Source organism: Dromaius novaehollandiae, chromosome 5, assembly GCF_036370855.1.
Source record: "Dromaius novaehollandiae isolate bDroNov1 chromosome 5, bDroNov1.hap1, whole genome shotgun sequence".
Classification (NCBI taxonomy): Eukaryota; Metazoa; Chordata; class Aves; order Casuariiformes; family Dromaiidae; genus Dromaius; species Dromaius novaehollandiae.
In genome coordinates this window covers 51,699,670-51,727,585 of record NC_088102.1, presented here as the reverse complement: position 1 = coordinate 51,727,585, position 27,916 = coordinate 51,699,670, and the positions used below count along the sequence as shown (strand labels likewise).

At 37.2% G+C, this 27,916-nt stretch overlaps 1 protein-coding gene and 1 long non-coding RNA gene across 3 annotated transcripts; one reads left to right on the top strand and one right to left on the bottom strand.

The window, feature by feature from the left end:
* Positions 1-19,568, top strand: LOC112983092 (uncharacterized). The gene is made up of 3 exons (XR_003259160.2): positions 1-157; positions 18,040-18,136; positions 18,522-19,568. It is a non-coding gene; the product is annotated as an uncharacterized LOC112983092 (long non-coding RNA).
* Positions 8,720-27,904, bottom strand: LOC112983091 (actin, alpha skeletal muscle B). Of its 2 annotated transcripts, XM_026099944.2 has the most exons (9): positions 27,352-27,904; positions 24,006-24,152; positions 22,008-22,136; positions 17,523-17,633; positions 15,252-15,336; positions 13,838-13,999; positions 13,087-13,278; positions 11,465-11,646; positions 8,720-9,662 (listed from the first exon to the last, which is right to left on the bottom strand). In XM_026099944.2, the coding sequence occupies exons 2-9, from the start codon at positions 24,132-24,134 to the stop codon at positions 9,519-9,521; spliced, it is 1,134 nt and encodes a 377-aa protein (XP_025955729.1). In that variant the 5' UTR covers positions 24,135-24,152; positions 27,352-27,904; the 3' UTR covers positions 8,720-9,518. The 2 variants fall into 2 exon arrangements, with proteins under 2 accessions (XP_025955729.1, XP_064368878.1); XM_064512808.1 differs by lacking the exon at positions 27,352-27,904 and having other exon boundaries at positions 24,006-24,524.
* Between the last annotated feature and the right edge of the window lie 12 nt (positions 27,905-27,916).

Here is a 27,916-nt window from a genome sequence, read left to right as displayed (position 1 = left end):
GGGACAACCTCCGTGATCTTTTCTGTTTCTGTTAACAAGGAAAGCGCAGTGGGAGCTGAATCAGAAATGTGAGTGATGTCCACTGCAAGCCTTTAAGAGTGTCAACTGTATTTCCCACCTCTCTTGTTGGACACGACTGCACAATCAGGAGGCCCAGGTAATGTGATCTGCTGGCAGGACACACAGCTTTTCTTCTCACATGAAATGTTCATCAGTATTTTAGGTCATTAGCCTTTGCAGTAAAAGATCACCAGGTGTTTTTCCTCTTTCAACAAAGTTTTCCATAGAGAAAAAAGGGTCAGTTCATCCATAGGATGATGCCTCCAGTGATGTCAAGGTTTCTAGAAGGATAATTTGGTTTCATCATTATCCATTTTTGTCTCTTCCCTTTCAATTCTGCATACATGAGGTAAAGCAAATATCATTTGCTTTTTGAAAGTAGATTCTGTAGCTCTCATTAAAATAACCAGTAATCATTTGATCAAAGGTTAATGATTAGTTTCAGAATTTTCAATTTCCCTTGTATTACCTTGAAATTTGGAGCTACCCAGGTACTTGCATACCTATTTTATCGCTCCAAAATGTTACTACTTTTTAAAATATATTTTCTTTAAAACATATTTAAAATATTGTCTCTCTGGCTCCTTGAATTCTGCAAGAATTCAGAGCGTTTTAGAGTGTTGGCAAAGCCCTAATACCGAGTTCTCTAGTTTATTGCTTTATAGTTCCAAGAAAATACTACTTCACCAATGATGTAACATCTTATTTTGAAGCAACAGTAACATGGGAAAAAAAGGGGGGGAGGGGGGAGGACAATGAAATAAAAACCTTTAAAATTCTGTTTGTACTTTCTGAGTGAACATCAAGAAGGTCTGTGACATAACTGATGACAAGTATTTCACTTTGGACCCTGTATTATCTTAAGGGACAGAAAAGCACCACTGATGTGGAACACAGAATTGAAATGTAGTGTTGCAAGAGACTTAAGTGTTTAAAATTATTTCTAATATAGCATTTATGTTTAAAAGTTATATGCCAAATATTCAGTGGATTTAATAAATTAAGTCCACAGAAAAAGTTGAAGCTACAGTCGTTCATATGTATTGTAGACTGTACCCTTCAAACGAAAGAATAATTTCCGCTACAAGTTATTCCTCTGTAAAGAAGGTAACTCCCCTTGGAAAACGTGGGAGAGAGAATATCTGCTTTCTTCCTCTTGTGTTGGATGGATTTTCTTTCCTTTAGGAAGAAATAAAACCTAAATGACAGGTAACAAAGTTTTCTTTGTTAAAGGGAATAGGAGAAAAGGGGTTGTTTTGAAGTGACATGTTATTCAGAATGTTTCCAGGAAAACAACTTTGAGAATGTTGATGAAAGCTTATTTTACAATACAGCTATTACAAACGAAAAAAATAAAAAAGGAGCAACTATGAAGTTTAGAAAAACTTGGCAAATCTTAAGGTATGTGAGAGACTGCTTCCTGAACAGCCAGGTATTCGCAACCGCTGAAAGCAGCAGGGTTCTGAGGAGATGAGCCTTGTACAAGGACACTGTGCATCTCTAGTACAGTATCAATCTGAAAAATATCCGCTGGAGAATCCTCACTCTCAAGCTTCGTATTCAACCACAAAGCTTCACACACCCAGCGCTCTTTTATGCTATTAGTCTGTCACGACCTCAAACACCAGGGAAAAAAGGCATAAACTGGCAGCTTTCTTGCTTTGTTAGGTTTATGACAGCTTGGTTCCTATCTGTCCAGAAGAACTGTCAAATGTCACACAGATCAGTTCCTCCAGCTGATCAACAAAGCAGCCTCAAATTTATCAGTGGTGAGCCTACTTTTCATAGCGCAGTATCCTATTTCTATTCTTTGACACAATAAGAGAACAGCATAAACACAAAATATTGAGCTTTTCTCAGATACATGATTGCTTTTTTCTGCATTTCTAGGTTTTCTTTGCAGAAAAACATGCTAACTGTTGAAAGAAGAACAAGAAAAAAAATCTAAGTAGTACATGTCCAAGTAAAAGCTCTCTATGCTTCACTTCTTTTACAGGCTCTGACCTTCCAGAATGCATACCATTTAATTTATGCACATAAACTTGCACAGTTTCATTGTGACTGAGGATGGGAGAATTTGGTGGCCTTACGGTTCAACAAAATATCAATATCCTCTTTTATTTATACAGTGCATTTCTTCACCCAAGGCACTTTGCATACTACAGCCCACACCCTTAGGTGTGCAATCAGCACTCCCACTGCATCTATTAGGTTTTTGCACAAACTGAGAGATGCTTCAAGTATTCTGTCCTTAAAACTGAGACTCCTAAATCTGGCCACTGGACCTTTGAAAGCTAGTCAAGTTACTCCTCTTCATTTCAACTGCTAAAATGCATCAAAATATTTCTAAAAGTATATTAAACATGCTCCTAACTTTCTCTCCCTGGAAACAATTTCTGAAGTTGCTACCAAGAAAAAAGGATAACCCAGTGACTGGGCCTAAGCCCTAGTATTTAAGCTGTCACACAATTCTTGTGTGCTCTTTATCACATCGTTCCCTCAAGCTAGTGCGCCTGTGCCCTAGGTTACTACTCTCTTACCCGGAAGGATTAATATGCTCAGAGCAAAAAGACACTAAGATCCTCTGGAAACCTACATCAACATATCAACAGAGAGGCGATGCTAGTGATAAATGCAAGGCAGATGATCTTCATGTCTAAAAATAGGAGGGAAAAGGCTTATGTGAAATAATCACATTTTTAAAGTGTACTCTGCATGTAAGAAATCTTGAGGATCCCAGGTGTAAACAGAAAAATAATTAAGATTATTCATAAGGGGAACATACAGACAAATGGGAGCCTAAAAACAGCAAGAGTGGAGAAATGAAATACTGCCTAAAGGCACTAGGTACAGAATACTTTTCCTGGCAAATGCATAAGTAATTCACTGATGTTTATACAGAGCAGAGAAAATCTCTATTCTCAAAGCCTCTCTAGAAGAAATACATGAATGTAGACTTCATCATGTTCTATTTAACTCCCAGAAGGACAAGATCCTGACAGGGATCTAGATCCTTTGGCCTGTGCATAATCAAATTCTAACACACCTGTAAGTCAGTCCCTGGGAAAAAGAAAACTAACAGGTAAAAGAATGACACCACTTCAACAAGGTTAGGGAGCACAAAAAGGACAGCCTAAAAATGAATGTAGTAACACTGATACACCTACACAGCACGGCTGCCCAACTAAGGCTAAAAATCTGATTACAAAAGGTGCTGTACAAAGACAAAACCAAAAGCTGGTTTCTGCTCATGAGAACTTTTAATCTAAAAAGAGTGACAACATTTAGGTGCAGAAAGGGTGCATGGTAGAAGGCAGGGAAACACCTGACAATATGATTCTACATTGCAGAATATCACCTGAGCTTCCAATTCTGGTTAGGATTCAGAGGCATCAAGGTCTTGGAAAGTTTTATGGAAGCATTTAGAATTACAGTTATGGAGATGTTTACAGGGACTTGTTCAACAAGAAGCAAAAGCACTACTATGCTTTATTTGAAACAGAAGCTGATCAGAGGCGTAAATCAACAATTTGATAGGGAAAAGAGGGGGAAACAGAATAGACTAAGGCTATGCAGGGCCTTGAAAATGAAGACATACATTTCCTGGATAAAGGAAGGAGAGGACACAGTCAAGGACACAGGTTAGGACAATAATCTTGTAGGGAGCATATTTTGAACAGATAAAAGATATTTGTCAAGGACAAGTAAAAGGAGATTGCATTAACTGAAACATTACGTTGAGACCAGGATAAGAATTTTAGCTTGCAAGTATACCGGAAAAAACGCTGTACCTTCATAGCCACTAGCAAAAGGAGCTGACTCTTGATGAAGAACAGTTTACACCTTCGTAACTAGAAAAACTGGGGAAGAACACTTATCTCCACTGGTACTTCTCTTGCAAGATGCTACTGCCAAGACAGCTGCAAACTCTGCCAAATGCAATACATCTCCTTTGCATTGTATCAGTTTGCATACAGTGAGGAAATGTGACATGTTCTTAGCCTGTACCGAGCAAGCTGCTGAGCTCCCTTTCACCTTGACAGTTTATGACAAGGACACGAACTTTCTGCTGTGAGGATGGAAATATTTTACTGATTTAAGGTAAGCTCTCCTCTAACTAGATGATCTTTGAATGCTTACCTTGAAATCATAGACAGTCACATGAACTCACTTGTTAATAGTTTTCCTGCTCTTTAGAAAAACAAGATTAAATCGTGTAATCATGGGCTGAATAAAGCATATTGCCCTCAGCCATACAAATAATTATTACTAGCCTTTGATTTGCTGTCTTACATTTCTTGAGAAGATAATATTCTACCTTTGGAGTGTCTTATCTGCTAGCTGATATTATTTATATAAAACAATACAATCTAATAAAGGGCAAAAAACTTTTGTCTAAAAGCCTCAATGTAGAAGGCAATCATTTTCTTTCTCTAGCAAGTTCATCTGCTCTTAAAGATAAGAGTTAAAATTTTTGGACTGCTTTTGTCCATGAAATCTATTTGCTGTGATATTGTAGAATCACGATTTTTATCATGAACCTCACGATGCATAGGTTTTGGGTTGGTTTTTTTTGAGGCCTAGCTCCTAAACTTGAGAGAATTTTGGTTTGTTTGATTTTTAAAGAAGGTCTTTATAGCCTACATAGTTGTAGGGAAGAAAACTTGAGTGAATACTAAGCACTCAAACTACTAAATTAGAAAACTGAAATGTTTCAAAGCCAATTTCAGGAACCAGGTGACTTCTGAATGCTTGGCACACCATGGTGGCACTGTTGATATCACAGAAGCTACAAGTCCATAGTAGTTCTTTCAACATTAGACATTTATCATCAGCCAAACTAGTTTTCTGCATGAGATTGAGGATAATTGTTAATACCTCCATGGATTTAGAGATACTGTTAAAGTGAAATGGTAACAGGGGAGTAGTGGGTAACAGTAGGTGAGTGTTTGGAACCAACTGTGAACTACTTCCTTGGCTAGGGGCATTTCCTGCTCTGTGTAGGACCGCTATACTGTTCTGTACTACTGGGTATATAAAAGAAGGACTTACATGGTGGCTATGGCAATTTCCTCTCAGAGAAGCAGAGGTTTGCCAAATCACAGAAACAGCTTAATAGTTTTTCTTATTTTTATCTGTATTTGCTCTTAGCACATAATTAATTCTATTTTCAAAATGCATTTTAATTTTGAATAAGATTCCACATGCAGATTGTTAGGGAGGTATTCAGAGCATAATCAGGCACTTCCACATTGAAAAAGGAATCAGCTGCAGGATGAGAATACATATTCTAACCATTGAGAGCTCAAGTCTCAGCCCCAGCTGTGCCAATAACTATAGATGCCAGCCAAGGATTTGGAATAGGGTTTTGTTCTGGAGAATGAAAGATGGAGACAAGTGGAAGGAAAGGAAGAAAAATACCCCAAAGAACTCTTCCAGCTATGTGCAGAATAATTGCAAATGTCTTGGATATGCACCTATTTTGCTACATCCTTAAAAAATACATGCTTTTAAACATTATCTTCCTTTTTTTCCCTCCCTGGCCAGTCTCAGGCATGGGAATGAAAGAAGTTGAGTGCCAGAGCTTAGGACGAGTCCTGAATATCTAACACCCAAAGAACACTTGTAACAGAGCCTAAACATTCAGAGATAGTTTTGTTTTTACACAAATGATAATCACCAATGTACTGGTATTAATGTCTGTTCTGTGTGGACTCTTAACACTTCATACAGAGGACAGGCAAGGTATAATGGCGGATGAGGAGAAGGAGATTCAATGAGGATGAGAAATGGGCATCTCTTTTCCTCACCTCTCTCCTTTTAGAGGCATACCCTGGGATTTGAGATGACATTGTCACCTTATGCAATGTCCACATCTATTTGGAGTGGCTTATTTTGAGTGTGGCAAACTATAACAACATTTTTATTTTGGGAGAATATAACAAGCCAGTTCACTTCCTGAAGTGAACACTGACTTTGCATTTCCCCACTTAAGCTGTTTACTTTCTCTTTTGCATTAGTTGCATGATAAAAAAAAAAAAATAGCATTTCAATTAATTTCTAATAAACTTTAAGTCAATTTCACTTTCAGATTCTAATTTAGACTAGTAATAAAATTAGCTTACAACTACTGTAAGGAAATTAATAAAAAATTGCTTCTGGGGGAATATTAAGAAATATAAATGGAAATATTTCTATTGTGTTTAAATCAATAACATGTATTTACAAAATCAAAAATTTGGCCTAGATTTTTTACTTAGAGTCACCTTTGACTTTTTCTTATTGATATTTCATTTCACCAGATATTTTTAAAAAGTTTTTAAAAAAATTGTTGTGAGGTCATGTAATGCACTCCATTCTTTTTCTTTGTTTCCACACATGCCAAATAATGCAAAAGAAAGTAATGCAATTTCATACTTTTTAAAAAATATTTATTGCGGTAATACCACAATAATCCAGACCTCTGACCCCACTGCTGGTTTGGAACTCTCAGCCTGTGTCCTTTCCAAAACAGGTGATCAAATTGGCTAATCTAATAGCTCCTGGAGCACTGATTTGTGAGCTGTGAGTACATACTGAAAGGATATGTTAAAAAAATTAAAAATTTAAAGATTCTTAATATTGAAGCCAGGAGAAACTGGTTATGAGCAAACTAGATGGAATTTTGCTTTGATATTATAGGGAACTATAAAAGTAACCGAATTTCAGAGATCCAAGAACATAAGACTATGCTGTTGAACACCACAGCTACGTGAAGTTGAGATTAAAACATAAGGTATGTTGCTTAGATAGGTAATAAGGCAAGTTGACAGTCCTATATGTAGCCAATTTATCAGCAACTTAAGCAGCAAGCAATCACATAAGCTTACACCAAGCTAAAACACCTAAAGTGAAATTAATTCAGATGCTGAGAAATTTGCAGTGATTTACATTTGCTTGAGAACACGTGGATACCGGCAATTTGAATGACTGCCACTCAAAAGTGGGAATGAAATTAAGATCAATCTCTCTTGCTTATTGCTCTCTTCCTCTTACTGTGCTAGATAACATTAGGCCTTTGAAGAATCAGTCCCTTAATGGCCTTCCAGCTCTTACCATTAAGAGACCATTTGGATAAGGAAATGAGATTATCTACAGTTGGAATTAGCAGTAGTCAGAATTGATAAGGTTCTTTAAAACATCCTTAAGGTCCATTTTCAAAAGGCAATAGAAGTTCCTACCTGTGATACAAAACTAATGTGAAGCTATACATGCATTTCATTCATCTTGGAAAGAAAAACCCATTAAATGACAGCTGAGTCAGTTAATAATACCTTCAAGAACAGCAGCTGAGTTATGAACCTTATTCTACCTGAGGAATGTGAGCATATTTGAGTTACAGGTTGGTAACGCAATTCTTAAACGAAGGCGAACACTTGTGGATGAAGAAATGAGAATTCCAAGTCCACAACGCGATTCTGGAATGAAGGCAAAAATCTTTCTGGAATTTCGCATTTATCTCTTTTCCACACAAGACTATGTATGCCTTCATCTTCAAAGCCTCGCTCATTTGCACAGACCTCCACACAAGACTATAACACAAAGACAGCCGATCACGCATCAATCAAATATTCTATCCTAGATTAACAGGGGAACAAGCTGGTAGAGTCAGAGTGTTAGCTAAAGAACAGAGGGGATATGGCTCACAATAACATCAGTTGATTTGAGATAAGTTGATTCCGAGATAAGTTATTGCCCCTAACAGCAGCACTTGGACACTGTCCATTATGCTGTCTCTAAGGATAACCGAAGCTATTTGCAACAGCCTTGGATTCTTCAATGCTTCTGGAATGCTGTGGCCTTTAAACAAGTGCTCTAAACCAAAAAAACTGCAAAAAGAAAAACTTACTTCTGTGAAAGCCAATAAAAATACACTTTTCCTCCCAGTTTAACGCAGGCTATGAGAAACAGAAGTCTGGAAATCCAATTAATATCTTTTCCCCACCTCTGGAAAAGGGTATCTTTTCTGGCAACAGTTATTTCAAGGCCAGGTATGGCAGATTTAGGAGGCATCAATGGGAAACACAGTAAAAAGAGAAAGACTAGGGGAGGGAGAGAAGGAGGGAGGGAGGATGTGTGCACACATTGTCCAGTTAATGGCACAGTTGTCTAGGAGTCAACAATCCTGGATTTCATCCCATTCTCAGCTGAGCACATTATGGTATTTTGGGGTAGTCACTACATCCTTAAGCCTCACAAATATTCATTTATATAAAAGCATACACCTTATCTGCTACTTCACAGTGTAAGAACTTGACAGGTTTGATTTAAATCATGAAACATACATCAAGCCTTACATCACCACCAATTCAGAATCTGAGGCGTGCAGAACCTTGGAGTGCGGAATCATACAGAATGAACATGCCTGATATCTGAAACACTAAAATATGACCTTTACAGCTGGCTCTCACCCTCATACAGAACATTATGAAAATTTCTCGTACAAGCAGATAAAAATTTTACAGAAACTATGAAACAATTCTGTTTTCCTTTAAAAATTGCTAATCTAGAATGCTCAGAGGGAATGAAATAGTTCTCATAATAAAATTAAAACAATAATGGCTAATTTCTGTTTAACAGATAGTATAGTCAGTATGAAATTAATGTAAGCCACATCAGCTTTACACGGATAATTACACTTTTATTGATCCATTAAACCCAGAATATTTTGATAACATTTAAAAGATGATTTACTCAGTAATCATTAGCTTTGCATAGCACAGATATCACAAAAGCAAGTAAATGAAACATCGTTTAACTGCTTAGGAAAGAAGGGAGATGAAGAAGAACAATAACGCATCAAGTAAATTAACCCATTACATGTAAGCACAAAAAACTACTGCAGCTTGTTGAAACTCTTCGTTGATGGGGAGTGGTGGTGAGGGGAAGACAGAGGTCTCCTGCCAAACAATTACAGGATATAAGGGAAAGAAACCCACACAAGTTGTACTGAAGGAACACATGCATACTGGTACCCATCCTCTTAGTAAAATCCTGTGTACCACTGAACTTCATAAAATAAACACACAGTACCTAGATCTTGCATTGTGTTTGGGCTTGAAGGAATTGCCTATTATGTGCATGCTTCAGATTTGCCATCAATTAGCAGATACTCCAGAACAGCAGTACAATACTTAAAAATTCTTGGGGAATAAGGGGTGGGGGGAGTGGGGCTGAAGAAGAGTGTGCTACGTAAATATATAACTACTGTTATTAATCTCGGAACCCCCCCAAGAAACATTAGTCTCATTTTAGCATTAAAAATTAGAAGTAATATACTAATTAGCATGACATCCATGTAGTGCACTTTATAACAGGTGAAAGATAGTAAAACCACGTAGTTCCCTCAGAGATGAATGAGGGCAGGTGATGTGCAGAGAAACAGCACACTTAGCACTGACAATACATGATGGAAGCATTCAAAAGCACTTGCGATGGACAATAGAGGGACCCGCTTCCTCATATTCATCTTTACTGATCCACATTTGCTGAAAGGTGGATAGAGAAGCCAATATTGAACCCCCAATCCAGACAGAGTATTTACGTTCTGGCGGTGCAATCATCTAGAAGAGAAGTGCAATCTGTTGTAAACAAAGTGACAAGTAGATAACGCAGTAACATCTCTTTGGATGAAATAACTAGGTGAAAGTCCTCTCATTACACCAGTGCAAATCCACTGCATTAAAGCTGAATTAAAGCACCTAAAAGGTAAAAAGGCAGCCATATTTTCTATCTTCACCTCAAGTCAACAGAGCTGCTGTGTTACTAAAAGCAGACAAATAATGGCAGCCCATGAGATATATGAAGATGGCCCATAAAATGGGTACCAAAACTAAATATATAAGAAAGAAAAATAAAACTTTAAAAGATTAACTTAATTTGGTCACAGATAAAGACTAGTGGGGCAATACTGAACAAAATGGTCTGCAGATTTTTTTTAAAGGATCAAATAGTTCTTTAAGTAAAAAAAAAAAAAAAAAAAAAAAAAAAAAGAGTTGAGATGCAACGTCCTAGTAAGCTAAGCACTAGATGCAGGGCTAGAAGATCTGCAGCCTATTCCCAGCTTAGCCACTGACTTGTTAAGATACATTGGACATATCACTGCTTCTGTGTGTTCCTGTTTCCATTTCTGCCAGTTGGTGTCATGTCTGTTCAGAAGGCAGGCTGTTGCCTGATAAAAAGAGACTCTGGATTTCACTTAGATTTCACTTTGGGTAGTAAAGTAACATGAAACAGTAACCCTGACTCAAATGACAATTTCGCTGCAGTGTCCACAGACAAATCCTTCCTTCAAGTCAATCAGCACAGACCTGACTTAGTCCTACAGTATGGACACCTACCTGACAGGACCAAAATGCAGGCAATTTTACATTAGGATTCCAGAGCTATTTAACACTAGTACATATGCAGCTAAGTACAGATGAGACAATCATATATAATGTTGGAAACTAAATCATATTAACATTGTTCAATATCCTCCATATTTTGCCCATTTCAAAATGTTCAAACACCAGTGAACAAGAGACTACAGATATACCCATAGTAATAAATTCTGAGGGCAATAGCTGAAATCGCAATTCTGCACTCCACTCTGCTAGATCTGCACTGGCCTGTGTCATTACACAAAGAAAGATGACAAGAAAGGACCACTGAATCCTGTCCCTTTCTCCATTTACCATAACTTCTGTTCATTAATGAAGCAAAGCAATTGTGCAGTTGGAAAACAATAGCATACAGAGAGACTGCTTCTAGACTAGTGCACAAGAGCACTCCAAGCTATACATTGTCTTGCATCCAAGCTGAAAGGGTCCTTTCAAATAGCTAACAAAGTGTATACCTTGCATGCTGCTGGGTTTTTGAATTTATTAGTAAGGAAGAGTTCTCCTGTAACTGCATATGCAATCTACTCCACTGAAACTTCTTTCACCTTTTCCACTAATGAGCTTATAGCTAAGCGCTGAAGTCCCAGTAACTTCTGAAGTTACTCATGCCCCCTTTGGTATTTACAGCTCCATCCTCTCTACTTTTTCCCTACCTCTTTTGTTGTTCCTTCGGTCTCAGTCCTTTTCTCCCTCGTATCCTTGTCTCATTGGAATCTTACAGGACTTTTCTCCTTAACTGCTGTTTCACTTTTCCTTTGAATGACCTCATCAACTCCCATTCCTTCAACAACTCTCTTTACTCCAGTAACTCTCAAATGACTCTTCCAATCTGCTTTGGCAAGTAGGAGGAAAAGAGGTATTAAGCAACTTGTCTGAGGCCTAGCTCTGCTAACTTCAGGACTTCTGATGCAAGTTCTGGATGTTCCCTTATGGACATTTTTTTTAAAAAAAAGAGAATGTGCAAGTGTTAACGTAAGTCCTACCTTAATCTTCATAGTACTTGGAGCCAATGCTGTAATCTCTTTCTGCATACGGTCACCAATACCAGGATACATTGTGGTTCCTCCAGAGAGAACATTATTAGCATAAAGATCCTTACGGATGTCAATATCACATTTCATAATGCTGTTATAAGTGGTTTCATGGACACCTGCAGATTCCATCCCTGCGTGGAAATAAGTTTTCAACATGTTATTTCTGAATAATGAGGAACCTACTTCTCTATAACCCCTTCTTTTTATTACTGTTAAAATGACAGGAAGACTCATTAGTCCAAGCCTGTTTTCTCACCTGTCTCCCTTAACAAGACTCCAGGAAAAAAGCTATATGATACTTGGGAGAGGAAGGAGAAACAGACAGGATGTACTCCCCACCTTCTTTTTCATCTTGGCAGAGGACAAGATTAATAATTATACAAGCAAAATGTACTTGAGAAGAAGAAAGATCCTCACTGTTTTCGTACTGAGTTTTAGACTTCATCAAGTAAAAAAAGAAATGAGATGTTCTGGCAGTTGTTTGCCATTCTTATAACCTTATATCATGCTGTTAGCTAGAAATAGAAGCCCACTTGACATTCCAGTGGGCTACTTTGATTTTGAGGTGTCAGTTTAACTAAAACACCAGTACAGTAAAGATAACTTATGGTAGCATTTTTTGCTAAAGAAGACCAGAAAAGATACAGTACTAGAAGTACAATTTGAACTTTAACTACTATACTTGTAAGTTAACTTAACACACACATTTTGTCAAAGATGTGATCCAAGATGTGACCCAGAAAATTGTGGTTTCTAGAGCCATGTTTCTGATACTGAAACTGATTCTGATACATTGTTTAGCCTCAACTCTGATTCCTGATACACATCTGGTAGCCAAATTCCTTCATCCATTATGGAGAATTTCTGTAAATCTCACTCCTGCTAATGTTCAGATACAGAACTTGGAGCTACATTAACGCTAGAATAGTTTATTTCTACATGCAAACAGAGATGGCTCTGCTATCTTGTTTAATGGAAATAGTGCCAAACTGCCTGTAGCCATTTTGCCCAGACCTGGTGGATGCCATTTCAGCAGGAAGTAGGGGGACAAGTTTGAGGGCAGCATGAGTTGCACATGAAATGTCAGTCATCCACTGAATAAGATGGGAATTTTGACATTACAGATAAAAATGCTGGAAAAGAATATATGATTTGATTTTGTTAAGTTACAGATTAATAAAATAAATTGATATACAGAAGCAGTGTCTAGATACATAACCAACAAAAGTAGCACTGTGCAGCTATAAATCAGCCAGTCAATAGAAAAAGCATGATCTTCTGACAGTACTCTAAACATTACCTTAAAAACTCTATCGCATTAATAAAAGTTGAAGCTGTCTTAGAATTTTGATATTTCTAAACTGACAGGCATCTTTGTTCAGCAGCAGCAGCAGCAGCGATGTTCATAGCTTCTAAAGAGCTAATCTGATTAAGTCAATAGAAGCTGCATGTTTCTTTGGACATTTGAGAATAAATCTCTAAGCCCCTACAGCTGAAGGCTTCCTTTATATTTTAACGAAGTATTCTTTTCATATTCTGTCAAGCCCTTAGAAAGAAAAGTCCTGTCCCACCTATAAAGGATGGCTGGAAGAGAGTTTCTGGGCATCGGAATCGTTCGTTTCCAATGGTGATGACTTGTCCATCAGGAAGCTCATAGCTCTTTTCAAGAGAGGAGGAGGAAGCAGCAGTTGCCATTTCATTTTCAAAATCCAAAGCCACATAACAAAGCTTCTCCTTTATGTCTCTCACAATCTCCCGTTCCGCTGCAGACAAACAAGTCTTATCAAAATACAGTATGACAGCTACGACACACAAACTTTTTCATACATGTTTCTGCATGTGCACAAAGGCCAGATGGCCTGTTAGATTCTGACATTGACCTCTCTGTTGTCTCAACTAAAATACTTTCTACTTCCATCTACTTCCACACAAATAAAATACATACTACTGTACCACAGAATATTGTAGAGATTAGGCCACATTTACATCACAAAACTTTTATCAAATCTCCATCAGTTCATCCATTACTAGTTACTAACTTTGCTCCTCTGTGTGTGAAATAGGTATGATCAAACACAACCATCAGTTAAATTTCTTGATGATGCAAGATTTCCTGATAATGTAGCATCCTCATCCTTGATGCACAACATATCTGCTGAAAGGCTTAGCCAGGAGAATCCCACTAGCTAACATGAACCATTTTTCTCTGGCCTATCTACTGATAAGGATTTTGCTGCATCTTACCAGGTACACACTAGCAGCGTAACAGGACAACTAACAGAGCAAATGCATGCAAGGTGCATACAAAACACAATTTATTACCAGTTGTGACAAAAGAGTAGCCTCTCTCTGTAAGGATTTTCATGAGATAGTCAGTCAGGTCTCTGCCTGCAAGATCCAGTCTCATAATGGCATGAGGCAACGCATAACCCTCATAGATAGGCACGTTGTGTGTGACACCATCCCCAGAATCCAAAACTATTCCTGAAAAGAAAAAAGAAAAAAAGCTGATTATTTTCCACTGATATAGAATCTCTATATTCTCCATATTCTAAATCAAAATATGCAAACAAATAAAGATGCTCGCATGATAATTCCTTCTGTCATTTTTATAACTAGAGATCTGTTCGTGTGAGCTGAAGTTGTTAGCATAAACTAAGCGGCAATTGCTTTTGGGGGAAAAAAAACCCATGAAACATTCAGCAATTTGACTGTATTTTTCTTGCTGAACAGATGCTAACAATAATAATCCTACATGTGTACACAGTATTTCATTTCAGAAGACCCCTAGCATTTTATAGACATAATATAAAAACTGTATATAAAAATCTGTGTACCATTAAAATAAACCACCCCATTAGGGAAAATATAACAATGGTTTATCAGTGCAGAACAATGCTACTTATATACTTGGATAGGTGGTGAAGTATATGTTTTCCACTCAAAATGAATAAAAGTTTCTGATATCAAAAATGCATACAAGCAGTTGAGTTTTAAACATAAAACAATTTATGACAGATCTTTATTCCTGTAAGCCAGTGATCTTTTCATACAAAATTAGATTGTGGCATCAGGCTGCAAAGACAGATGGTATTTTAATTTTTTTTTTTTTTTCCAAAGTGTATCAAGACCCAAGGGTTGCTAGGAAGTAATTTATGGTCTTAATGCTTGATCAGATTCTAAATGGCAATGAGAAAAGATCTCCATGCTAATTCTAATGATCACTTAACAGCCAACATCAAGTTAGGCAACTGAAATTCAACATTTAAACTAAATATTTTCATTTAACTACTAAAGGGTATTTTTCACTGACTGGGAATGGAGCTCAACAATGAAGATAGGTCTGAAGTGAGTAAGAAGAAACTGTGGGCTTGAAACAATCAGTTAAGATAGAGTTTCCTTCTATGCTGGGCAATTAGGGCAGTATTAAACTGTATCATCTTTCAGCAGTACACACACTTTATATTCACAACAGAAATGTTCATATAGTTAAGTAGTAGTGACTTGAACTTTTGGGGCAGAAAGACTTAAGATCTATACCTATAACTGCTATGAAGCTGCAAATAGCTAAGAGGTACTTGTGCAGTATAGTGGGAAGCACTCAGTTTCCAGAGTAATCAGTTCTTTTGAATACATAGCTGGTATGCCCTTATCAACATACATTCATGTATGCATACACGTACACACACACACATACGAGAAAGACGTGGACAATACAACTTCCAGAAAGACTCACCAGTAGTTCTTCCAGATGCATACAGAGACAGCACTGCCTGAATTGCTACATACATGGCTGGCGCATTGAATGTCTCAAACATAATCTGTAATTAAGAGTTTGGGTATCTTTAGGATCTACAGTTAAGAGTATCTGAGGAGATGATAATTCTTTTTTTAATGAGTACTGCCATACAGTTACTAGTCCCGAGTCCTTTCCTGATATGTGGTTCTTTTGTGAACAGTGTACTGTTTTCTTTAAGATTTAATAAAAATCACAACTCAGTGGGTGTCTTTCCATTAACCTCAGACCACCAGGTCAGATTTTTATTGACACTATTAATTGAAGATGACACCTCTCCTTGGGATAACTTTTCTATATTGATGGCAGGATTACGACAACACAGCAGTTTGAAATATTAAAGATTTATTGAATATATAGCTGGAAACCATGAGGAAAAATCTAATCTATTCCTGTCTCAAGAAATAATTAGCCACTCCTGAAAGTTCTTCTTCTGTCTCAAAAATTCCACTGCTGGAGTATTCCCAGATTCCTCCAGCAAACAATTCTAGTGATACACTGTCCGTTCTATTAGAGGGGTGGTCTTATTTTCTAGCTAAAACCTCACTTGCTGTAGTTTAAATCCATTAGAACTCATTTTGTCCCCACCAAATGCAATAGTTTTTTTTTTCTCTCTCTCTTTATGGCAACCTTAACATGTTTTCCATTGTCTTCTCTACTCTAAAAAGCCCCAGTACTTCCCCTCTTCTGCACCAGTCCACTGCAATTTCATCTGAGCAGGTGGAATAACATTTGTTTCCAACTGGACTTCCACTGAAGCTCTGCTAAGTAAAACCATTATGGGCAATGAATTAACATGCTCTGGAGGGGAATATGTGCCCTATCCTTTTTTAAATAAATGCCATCTACTTTCTAGACAGTGTTACCCCATTACTACTGGAACTGCTATGACAACACCTCACCACTGCACCTTTCAAAAGTCTACAAGCAGAGTGATCGAAGTCACTTAGACTTTTGATTTCATAAGCGAATATCTTTACCAATGATGTATGTTTTTGTATGCTTTCAATTAAAGAATACATTCATTATTGATATTTCAAAGTTACTGTAATGAATTTAATGTAAAGTGACAAACAATAAGCCTTTTTTAAAAATCTTGAAATCAGGATTTATCATTACAGTATAAAGACAAAGAAACAGTCACAGACATGTCTGCTGCATAAACCACACTTCCTGGTTATTACAAAGTAGGCTTTTCTTCATTTTTGTTGTTGTTTATCATTTCCCAGTTGTATTATTTCCCGGTAACATGTGCCGTCAACCTCACTACTTAGTTTATTTACACTGCTACTAAATTGATGCATAATCTTCCTATTAGATATATGCCAAAAGTGTGCATAAAGTGCAGAGTCACATTCAATTTTCCCAGGTGATTTTAAACCTCTATCTGTATTTAAATCACATTTACTGGTCATTACATCACCAGTTAAATTTACAATATGGACTTTTGAACAGAAAGTTCCTCTAATGTAATAATACAAACCTCTGAGGTCTACTTTTGGTTCTGATATTAATTTGCTAAATCAGACACTGAGCATGTCACAGGCAGAAATGTTCAGCAAAGCATCATTTAAGACTGAATGCTTTTAGACCAATCTGTTTTCCCAAGTGAGCACAAAGACTCCATTTTTTGGAGCACTCTTCCTGATTCCCAAGGAGATGCTTCAGTTCAGAGTTCTACAAAAATGTACACGGTGGCCTTTAAAAATGTCTTTATTTAACCTCTTCAAAAAACCCACTCTTGATATGATAGCTGGCATTCTGTTGGATGCAAAAGTGTTTGAAGCTACAGTCTTCAGGCTAGAAAGCAGGAGTTTCTACAGCATGAGCTGAGGAGCTGGGCTAGTACAAATGAGCATCCTCTGTAGTCAGAGGCAGGTACATAAAAGGTGTCATGATCTAAACTCACACAAGTGGGATTCAGCCACTTTCCACACTTTCCCCACATAGTGAATTGAGAATATACATACACTTTTCTGGACTTACTTAAACACTAAACATTTCATGGCCATCCAGAGAATTGATATTGCATAAGCAGCAGAAACATCAGCTCTCTCATCGTAGCTTAACCAGTGCATCTTGATACTAACTTTAAGAGATCACCTCCCGGATTAAGAAAAAAGTTGAATATCCAGGACTATTGATATTTTGGATGCTTCTATGCAGAAGTGATCTGCAGGCAAATATTCCCACATGGTAGCAGACAATTACCTGAGTCATTTTTTCACGGTTGGCCTTAGGATTCAACGGAGCCTCAGTCAGCAGTACAGGGTGTTCTTCTGGTGCAACACGAAGTTCATTATAGAAAGAATGATGCCAAATCTAAAATGAAAGGTCGATTTAGAAAAATGTTCTGGAAAAGAATCTGTCCACATAACAGACCTACACAGAACGCTTTTCAGCTTTCAATCTCAGTAAATTTTATATAATTTTACAATTGTATATAATATATATAAAATTTTATATCACATATAAACATATATATGTAAATTCATTAAACACATTAGTAGTTACATATAAACACATTAAAATAGAGAAAAAGCACTGAAGAGTGAACCAGCCAAATTCTGCTCTAATTTAGGGGGAAAAAAAGTTTATAATTGATTGTAATAACAGAATATAATCTACACAATGGAGTCCTTCCAATGAGGATTCCCTAAACAGATTACATATCATCCTCTCTAAATGGGGACACTTGTTAACACTCAAACCCTGTGTTCTGACACAGAAGCTGAGCCAGGCACCGAATTGTTAGATCTGGAAAGATTTCTCCACTGCCAGCTGCTTGGAGACTAAGTTCCAGGAGACTGAGTTTCCCCATGAATGTAAGTTGTAAGTCTCTGCTAAGACAGTCTTTATATATCTAATAATTTCCAAAGAAGTGAAAATCCCTCTTTGCCTCAGACATTTATTTCATTCAGTATATCTTGAATCAAACTCTCACTCACTATAAACTAAATGCATTAGTCACAGTCTATAAAGTACTATAGTATTTTTCATGGTGGAAGGTGCTACCTGCCTCCAACGCTGCTGGCTTTCATTGTTCTTCTGACACAGGGGGGGCCTCACCATCTAAGCACTAGGGCTATGAGGCACTGAAGGGATTTTTTTCTTGATGTCAGCTAAAAGACTCCTTGCCTACCTATTTAATGCTTACCTACATTTCTTTCTTTCTTTCTTTCTTTTCTTTCTTTCTATTTTTAATTCCAGCATTGCCTGAACCAAGGAACTTGTTTCTGAGCACAAAACCTCAGGATATTTTAATGGGTAACTTATTTAATAAATATCCTTGAGACGTTATTATACTCCAGAATGAACTTAAGTGGAAAAAAAGACCTCATCTAAACTGAAGCCTACAGTCTCCAAAGTCTACAGCCATCCAGAGCCGGAATTACACATTAAGAAAATTATCAGCCCTAAAAAAGCAAATCCCTCTCAATCCCCTAAAAATCAGATGTTTCCAGAACTGGGATTTGGGATGGAGGCCACCTCCCATTGGAAGATTTAGAACAAAAGGCAGGGATAAGTTCACTAAAACAGAAAGTAGTAATGCAAAAGTAAAAAAAAAAAAAAAAAAAAAAAAAAAAGAAAATGTATGTTAGATATAAGGGGAAGAAAAAGATCACAATTTCAGACAGGAAAGCAGTGAATGAAGGACAGAAGGAAACCTCTGTGCTCGCATAATTAGAAATTACTGAAGATTTCTACAGTGAGGAACAACCCAGTACTAATAAGGCAGGACTGTGTCAAAACCTTTATCATTTTGCAGGTGTTTCTCAACACCAGGCAGGACGAGGCACTGTGCAGACTATTAGAGCTGATCTAATCATAATTGATATTCCACAAAAAAAAAAAAAAAAAAATCGGTGTTGTTTTTTATAGGTCATAAGAATTAAATTTAAGCAGCAGGTACAAAAGCAAAGAGAAATTGGTGAGGAAGGATTATTCCAACACTTGCTTGAAACATTTATGTAGTCATCAGAGCCAGAAAACGCTCCGTTCTCATGCTTTCCCTCCCATACGTTATCAGTTCAGTTGCTGTGAACAAATTAATAGTGATGTACAGTGCCCTGCACTATTATCCACTGGAAAACAGAGCAGTCCAAATTTGAATATTGTGAACTGAAGCACATGAGAAGAATAATGCTTCGTTTCATTGCCTACACATTCTACTTTTGATTCCCAAGAACGTCTATGCATCCTGCGGCATCCTCGCTCGCTTTCTCTCACACACATGCACACACACACTCATACTTATTCACAGGTCTAATCTTTTGGTGACCCCCTCTTTTTGTAATGTGTAGATGGTTGAGCACTGCACTATTATGTTTTTGTCTCACTTTTGGCACATTGCCCAGTAACTGGTTTCTTCTACATTATGCAGTTTTTTAGTGCTGTTATTTCCAAGCCTTTAAAAGAAATTCGTGGTTCAGGTCAAAGTCATGAAACTGGTTTAAAAATCACAGAAGAATATATATACATACATAAAAGACTTTCCCTTAGCTTCAAACTTTAGGCATTGAATTTGGGAATTGAATTGTGTGTGTGTGTCTGTGTGTGTGATAGAACTTCAATGGAAGTTGAAATTTTCATGTAATCATGTGACTGAACGTATCAGGGAAGCTCATAAGAAAAAACATTTTTTCTATATTTGCAACAAAATTGCAAAAGTTAGCAAAGTTGTTCTACTCTTGCCTCTTTTCTACTGTCTTTGTCTCACATTGCTCCCCTTGTTTCCTATTTCTTGCTCATTGTTTATTTACTTAAAAGCTGCCTTCACTTTCTGTCCCACTCTCCTCCTAGTCTCAGCAAGAAGTCTAAGCACAATTCAGTTTTGCGGCATCTTTGCCAACTACTGCATTTTGCAAGCTAAATGTCAGAAAAAAGTAAGTTTGGCCTAGAGACCAATTTTCACAAGTAGTTCTTCCACCCATTTCAGTGCCAGACTGACAAAAAGAGCGACCTACAAGAACCCATATAATATCTGACAATTATTACCGAATTACAGCACTGCCTGAAATCTCCACCTCTGAACACCCTTGGAAACTCCATGTCTGAAAACAATCAATCTAGCCATTAGGCCACCTCAACACAAAAAAGCACGTGCCACTTTTTTAACCTCTCTGATTCCTTTTTGCTGCCTAGATTTTGGATAGTCTGCTCTAGCATTGAGCATTACCCAGAAAGAGACATACAGTTGTGTTATATTCAGTACAACATTTAGATGTGGAGCCCAATCACTGAGGGAAGAACAGAAAATAGTGTCCTACTGCTTCCCCCCTCAACCCTTTTTTGTTCTGTTAAGAACACACACATTCTTGCTGAATGCAGACAGCAAGATAATTATCAGGAAGAGCAACATAATGGGAAGTATATGGCAGACTTTCTACTCTGCAGAATAGACTTCGGTGTCCTCCCAGGAAGCAGTGAAATACTGAAATGCAAACGCTATGCTTCCATCTAGAGGAGTAGGTGGGCAATTTAATTCCAAACAAAATTGAGGAACTCCCATTGCTTCTGTATTAATTTTAGTCTGTTCACCTGGAACACTCTGGAATAATCAATTGGGTTCATGAACATGACATAGTAACTAATTTATGTGATTTTTAGATATATGTATTACAGCTGTATACACTTCATCTCAGCAAGCATGAACACAAGACAACACAGGCCCTGTGTCTTCCTTTCAGCGACATTTTCCACAGAAATAGAAGGCAATACTATAAGTATTTGCTTGTGAAGTCTTCTTCCCATACCCTTCCACTTGGAGATGACAAAGGACTGAATTGTAAATTTGTCTCTGAAGATAACGTACAATATTTCCACATACAGACTCAGATGCTTGCTCCAAAGATCAGGAAATGTGGGACATCAGAGATATTTTGTAGTGTTATAGTGCCCTTACGGTTTTTGTCTCTCCAGTGTCTGCTAGGACACACCTCATTGCCTGTGCCTGGTTCAGGACATCCTTAAACGGACATTTCACAAAGAGGTCATCATACTGGCAGAATGCCAAAAAATTGTGCTTGATAGGGAATAAATAAGCCTTGTCACCATCAGGACATTAAACGATAACTGGAATTGGCAACAGAAAAACATGCTTCAGGGAAAAATCCTATGCCAGACTCTCAAAGAATTAGTATAGGGATAGAAAGCCAAACTCTGTCTTTTCGTCTTTAATTGACACTGAGAGAATGTCGTATATAAGCACAAGATGTGGGCATCACCTATGACCTCGTCTGCGTATGCAAGAAGTAAGGAGGCAAAAATCATCCCTCATCCACATGGTTTTTGTTCCTGACCTAAGTAACGTATCTTTAATATTTTTCCAGTTCTACTCAGATGAATCTCAACCTGTATTTTTTATTTTAGCCACTTACCATTGTGGCTAATGAGGCTAATGTGGCTAAAGACTGAATAAAATACGTATAAAGCATAAATTATTACCGTATTTTTATAACAGATTGCCAAATCTGATAAATAATAAGCATATTTATATACTTTCTGAAAAAACAACAACTGTAGAATGCCAAGACCCGATCAACACCTGGACTTCTGTAATAGCACACTGTATCTATTCTGAAGTTACAAACTCTTCAAGGATTTGTCCTTTGGTTTGCAGGAAGGCTAATAGCAAATTGTATGTCTTATCTAAGATGATGCGTCAACAAAATTACATCAAAAATAAATACCTACCTTTTCCATATCATCCCAATTAGTGATGATTCCATGTTCAATGGGATACTTCAGTGTTAAGATCCCTCTTTTACTTTGCGCTTCGTCCCCTACATAACTGTCTTTTTGACCCATTCCAACCATAACACCCTGCAAAGTATAATGGTCTAATATTAGCTCTATATTTTTTCGGTTAATACTTCACGTGAAATATTGTATCTGCTATTGTTACTGCCATTTCAGAACATACTTCCACAAAGCCAAAAATGTACACCAAACTAAAACGTGAATTTCCTGATAACCACCTACTCTGTGCCAACTCCCCCTACATACACAGTAGGAAGGGCAAGGCAGCTTCTAAAATGAAGCAAGCTACCTCGCACTTGATGCCACTAATGTCCCTGTGGGAGCCCAGTCAAGGCAGGCATCAGTTAATTCATAGTTTCTCCACAAAAGGTGAGTCCTTTGTCACTGTACAAAGAAATGAAGCAAAGGACTTATAGCTCAAAAAAATATATAAACTCTTTTTACTCCCCAGATTCACTTTATGTATTTGGCTACAAATGTGCCTAGGCAGTTCCATTATTGCCTTTGAACAGTGAGATTCCCCCTTGCTGGAAGACCTGCCTAGAACACAGGCAAAATGAAAAACACTTATTTTGAAAAATACAACACAAGAGCACTCCAGACCCATTAATTTACGTGGAAAAGAGGCAGATTTTTTTTTTTTTTTAAGAAGAAAACTAGTTTATCTAAAAATAGCTTGTTTGCATTAGTGAGTCTATCATGATTGCCCCAAATAATATGACCAACATATTAGGCACAATATTATTCAGCAACTGGCATAGAAATATTTAATTTTTCCATGGATACATTTTAATTCCATGTATTCAATAATACAGCCACTGACCTGTTTAACTGTGTAAAATTACATGCCAGCTCTAATCACTAATAAAAGCCAGTGCACAATTTTACAGGTTAAAGAATGGGCATGTTTTAAAGAACTGACATTTAACTTTAATAACTCATAGAGGTGTTCAAAATACATTTTATAAAATTCTTAGTATTTTATGCCTGTCAAACAAGGCCTATTTATCTCCTCAAAAGAACACAGGGAACTTGAGGGAAGGATTTTTACAGCCCAGAAAATTAAAATCTTAGACATAAATAAATAAATAAAAAAGAAAATCTGCATCTTATGTTTATAAAGGAACTATTAGAAGCAATTAAGCAATAAGACCCTTTTCCAGTTCAAGAAACGCCGCATTTATTCTTTCCAGTCCTGAGCTGATAAAGTGATGTGTTAGAGACCTTTTTTGGGAAACTTAATGGGCCCTGCTGGTGCCTAATGGAACAATAAAAGGAGCTTATCACAATTATTCTTTTGTTGTCTCATGTTAGCAATGCTCTGCCAATCTTATTTCTCCTTTGTATTCCTGGCTTTCTAACAAGTAAAAGCTAATAGAAGGACTACAAGCCAAAGAATCTGGGATCCAAAGTGCAAATGTTCAAAGATTTTTACGACTAGGCACAAACAAAACAGTAACAAAACCTCCTTTCTAATCAGCATAATTTGCAGGATGCTGACACATTGTTGTGGAATTAGGATTTTCTGCTATTGACCAGTATTTACAATGGAGGTTCATGCAATATTAAAAATTTGCATATATGTACTATTACATTTTTCAAAAAGCTAGTGACTATCCCAACCCAATCTGCTATTTAAATATTTTTTCAGTAAGTTTTTTCCCATAAGACATCTCCATATCAGCAAAACAGGCTCATGTTCTTCTGTAGTCAGCACCTTATAGTTGAAGAACACCCTTTCTAAATGATTGAGCAGTTTACCTCTCAGTATTAAAGACCTGCAGCTCAGCCCTCCAGCTCTTAACAAGCTGGATTCCTAAAAAGATTGGTGAGAGTTTTGCCTGGATGAGGACAGTACTGGTGCTTTACCACTGCCATATCTAAGTACCAAAAATAAAAACAGACAGCACTATCACTTTGGTACCAACTGACCTGATGTCGAGGACGTCCAACGATGGATGGAAATACAGCCCTTGGGGCATCATCTCCTGCAAACCCAGCTTTGCAAAGCCCAGAACCATTATCACAAACAAGGGCAGTGGTTTCATCGTCATCACACATAGCGCCTCACAACTTTGGCTGCAAAACAGTAATGTGAGAGAGGGGGGAGGAGCAAATGGAAGGGAACAGGACTCTCCATCATTTAGACAGCAAACTACTAAAAAAAATTTTTTTTTGAAAATAGTAAGCCTAAACAGTGAAGCCTATGCTATAGCCCAAATCTTGCAAAGCATGTTAAGTGCTCACACAAATCTCAACTTGAACAGGTCTTACTGAAGCAAATTAATTCGGACATTCAGCCTTCATCAGCCTTCATTCCCAAAAGGGAAATCTCCTCTAATGCAGCCTCAAGGAGGCCTGTGATAGTCTATGTTAATTGGCTTTGTCACCATGGGACAAATTCAGCTAAAGGATACACATTCACCTCTACTTGGACTTCCATAGGTGAAACCCATCTTTTCCAAGGCTGAATCATCTTCTCGATATTTTGTTAAAAGTAAATTAATTATATACTAACAGTAAATTAATTATATGCCTCTACCAGTTAAAACGTTAGTACTGTAGAACACTAAAAAATTATAATGGAAATAATTGAACAAAAAATCTCCCACAACTTCCCTTCCCTAAATCCTCTTCAAGTTCTCGTTGCAGTCAACTGAAGTACAGGCAAATGAGTTACCTAGAAAGCTGTTTTGGGAGAGGGATTTGTTTCATTGTTGAGGGGGTCTTTTGGCATCAAACAGTAAATAAGAATTATTGAATATTCATTCCTTCAAATACTACATTTGTTCCCTAATGGCATTTTCAAATGCAAGTGTCATCAATCTTAAACAAACAACTAAAAATAGTCCACATAAAAGGTTTCAGGGAAGTGTTTGTTGTGTGTTTTTAATGGCAGCTTCTCCGCTAAGTGCTCACTACAGGATCCATTCCATATTTGTAAGTGGTAAATACCTTATCAAAGTGGCTATTCTGGGAAACAGAACAAGACACGGCTGGCACAACTGACCACAACTAACTGAACTTCAGCAGTTGGCCAGCACATCAGATCAAGTCCTGAACTCACTGAAATTGGTGGCCAAACTCCCATGGAGGGAGAGCCTGAATTTCACTACGACTCCTGCTTCAGATTCCATGTTTATTTTTAGGACTGCATGATCGCCCTTTTAGGCAGTCAAGAAGAGGGAAACATCATCTTTTTCCCTCCCTGGCAACTTCACTCAGTAAGGAAGGGTTTTAGGACTGAATGCTCTGTCCCTAACAATGTAAAAAAGAATTAGACTCCTGATGGCGCTACCTTTCCGACTGAGTGCAATGTACAGGGGCAGGCCATTAGCAGTGGCAGACAGCCACTAGGGTCTTTCTTGTAACCAACTTGTGCTGCCCCATTTGGGGAGTTTGATATTTTCCTCAGGCTTTTCAGAGGATCCTGGCAGTTAATACTGAAGTCTGTGAAGATTCAGAAATAAGATTTTCTCCTAACAAACAACTTAGCAGTTACTGTATACTTTGCCCCAGTGTTCAGTCCTTTTCCATGTGCTTTATGAAGCAAGACCATGACATGACTGATCAACACGCTTTTACACGAAATGGAAGCATAACTCAAAAATATGATACTGAAATATTTTAAAACAAGAATAATAATTTTAATTCTTGTTGATATCCCTGTAACTGAAAGATTAGTTTTCTCAGAAGAAAACAGAATAATTTTATCACCTAAAATTGTTAACACGTTTAATTTAGGAATGTTTTAACTATTAGTGGTAGTAGCTAGTATTCTGAATGTTCATTCAACATTTCCATGCATTGTTCATTATTTCCTTCTAAAACCCTAAGGAAAAGGCTGGAAGAATGCAGTTAGTAATTTACCAGCATTACCTAACATTAGAGAGTTTTTTCCAGCTTCTGACTACCTCAGGGTAAATCTTAACTGAAAGAAATTCAGTTCTTAAAAAAAAATAAAGCAAGAATTATATCAGATAAGATGCTAGAATTTAAAAGCAGAGAAATTCCATCTCTCTCACAAAGCTCTGACAGCACAACATCATTCCTTGGTCCTAAAGAAAACTGGCTAGGACAAAGACATTTAATACTTCCTGCTAAGAAAAAATGTTCCTATTCACATTTATGCATAAATGCTTTATAAATACCTTTGTATGCAAAACCAAGGTCATAGCCATACTGAAAGAAACAAAATTCACAGGGAAACCTCAGTTGACCTTCACAAGTCACACTTCTGAGTGCTGGGAGAGGTTCCGTTTACACTCTCATTTAATATTGGTTAGTTTCCAGAGAAGCCACTTAAACTTACTAATAAAATCAATGGCTGAATTTGTTCAAGTTAAAAAAAAAAAAAAAAAAAAAAAAAAAAAAAAAAAAAAAAAAAAAAAAGCTTTGCTTATTATTACACAATCATAAGGTAAATGAACTGATTGGGAGCGCTATTTCAAAGAGGGAAAAAAAAAAAAAAAGAAAAAAACCAACAAACCCAAACCTCCAAACCCTTCCTGGGGTGAGTCATGTTATGTTTTAAAGTTGCTGAATTGTTAGGCTTAATCGTTTTCACACAGCAGCTGTTTCGACATCTTTTTTTCAGATATTTACTGCATACCAAATTATTATTATGTTTCTGTAGTTTTACCATTCACAAGACTGATATCTGAATTATCTATTTCTAATATAATTATGTATCTAATTCGAAACTTTAAGCCTCTAAGTCTTGCAAAAGTCTGTCCCACAAAAAAATACTCATCCCTCCCTCCCCCCTACAAATTTAGGCAAGTCTAGGTAGCACCAAAATTCACAGGGTCATCCATTTTGAAGACTGCATTCATTCTAAAAAATATGATGTATACAGTCTTCTGGTACAAAATGCTGCAAGAAAACTAAATGTGACAGAATAAATTAAAGTGCACCTGGCGCTCCATCATTACATTTTTCTGCTGTTGCTGCTCGTAACTAGCTGTTCAGTTTACATGCATCGGTTCTTCGAGGTTTTGGATGGATTAAGAAGGTTCCATTGTACACAACTAATCTTTGGCATGATGAGAAAGGTCAGCAACGTTGCACTGCAATATTAAGGACAAACCTGAATCACCTTACATTAGGAGTCCCTTTGGAATTACTTCAATGGCTGAGGCAAGCAACATCCAAGCCCACAATTTAGGAAGAGCAAAAAGTGTATACATCCCTAGGAGATCTCAGACCAAGCTCCGAGTAGAGTGAAGCATTAAAATAATGAACTATAACATGAAAAACCTCTCAGGGTAATACTTACCCAGGAAATGGCGATGATTTGTAAAAGCCTCTTTGTAAATGAAATGATCTCACCTTCCATTACATTTATATCAGCTTCTGGAACGGAGTTCACAGAATATCTACATGTGTCAAGCCATTTTTGGAAACGTTTTTTTTCAGCTTGTGCTTATCACAGTGACAGTATAAATGCCTGGATAAATTAGGGCAGAATTTTTAACAACTCTGGATCCTTTCCCATTCACTAACTTGCTATGCCTCATGACAAGAGGATTTTTTTCTCCCTTGAAGACAAAAATCTCTCATGCTAGATGAGTAACACTGGAAAGATTTGTAGGTCCATCGCTGTCACTGGAGAGCATTCTGCTTCATTGTAACACAAATAGCTAAAAATAGCTCATTATCATTCTGTTAAGAGCCATCTATAAGCTGTTACTAATTACAAAAAGAAAATTCTTACCATGTACAGTATTCCTATTTCAACTGTATATGTTATTTGTTTGTGTGGCACGAAGACTGAAAATAGCTGACTTATCTTAATACTCAGATGACACTATAGCTGAAAACAGAGACTGAATCAGCAATAA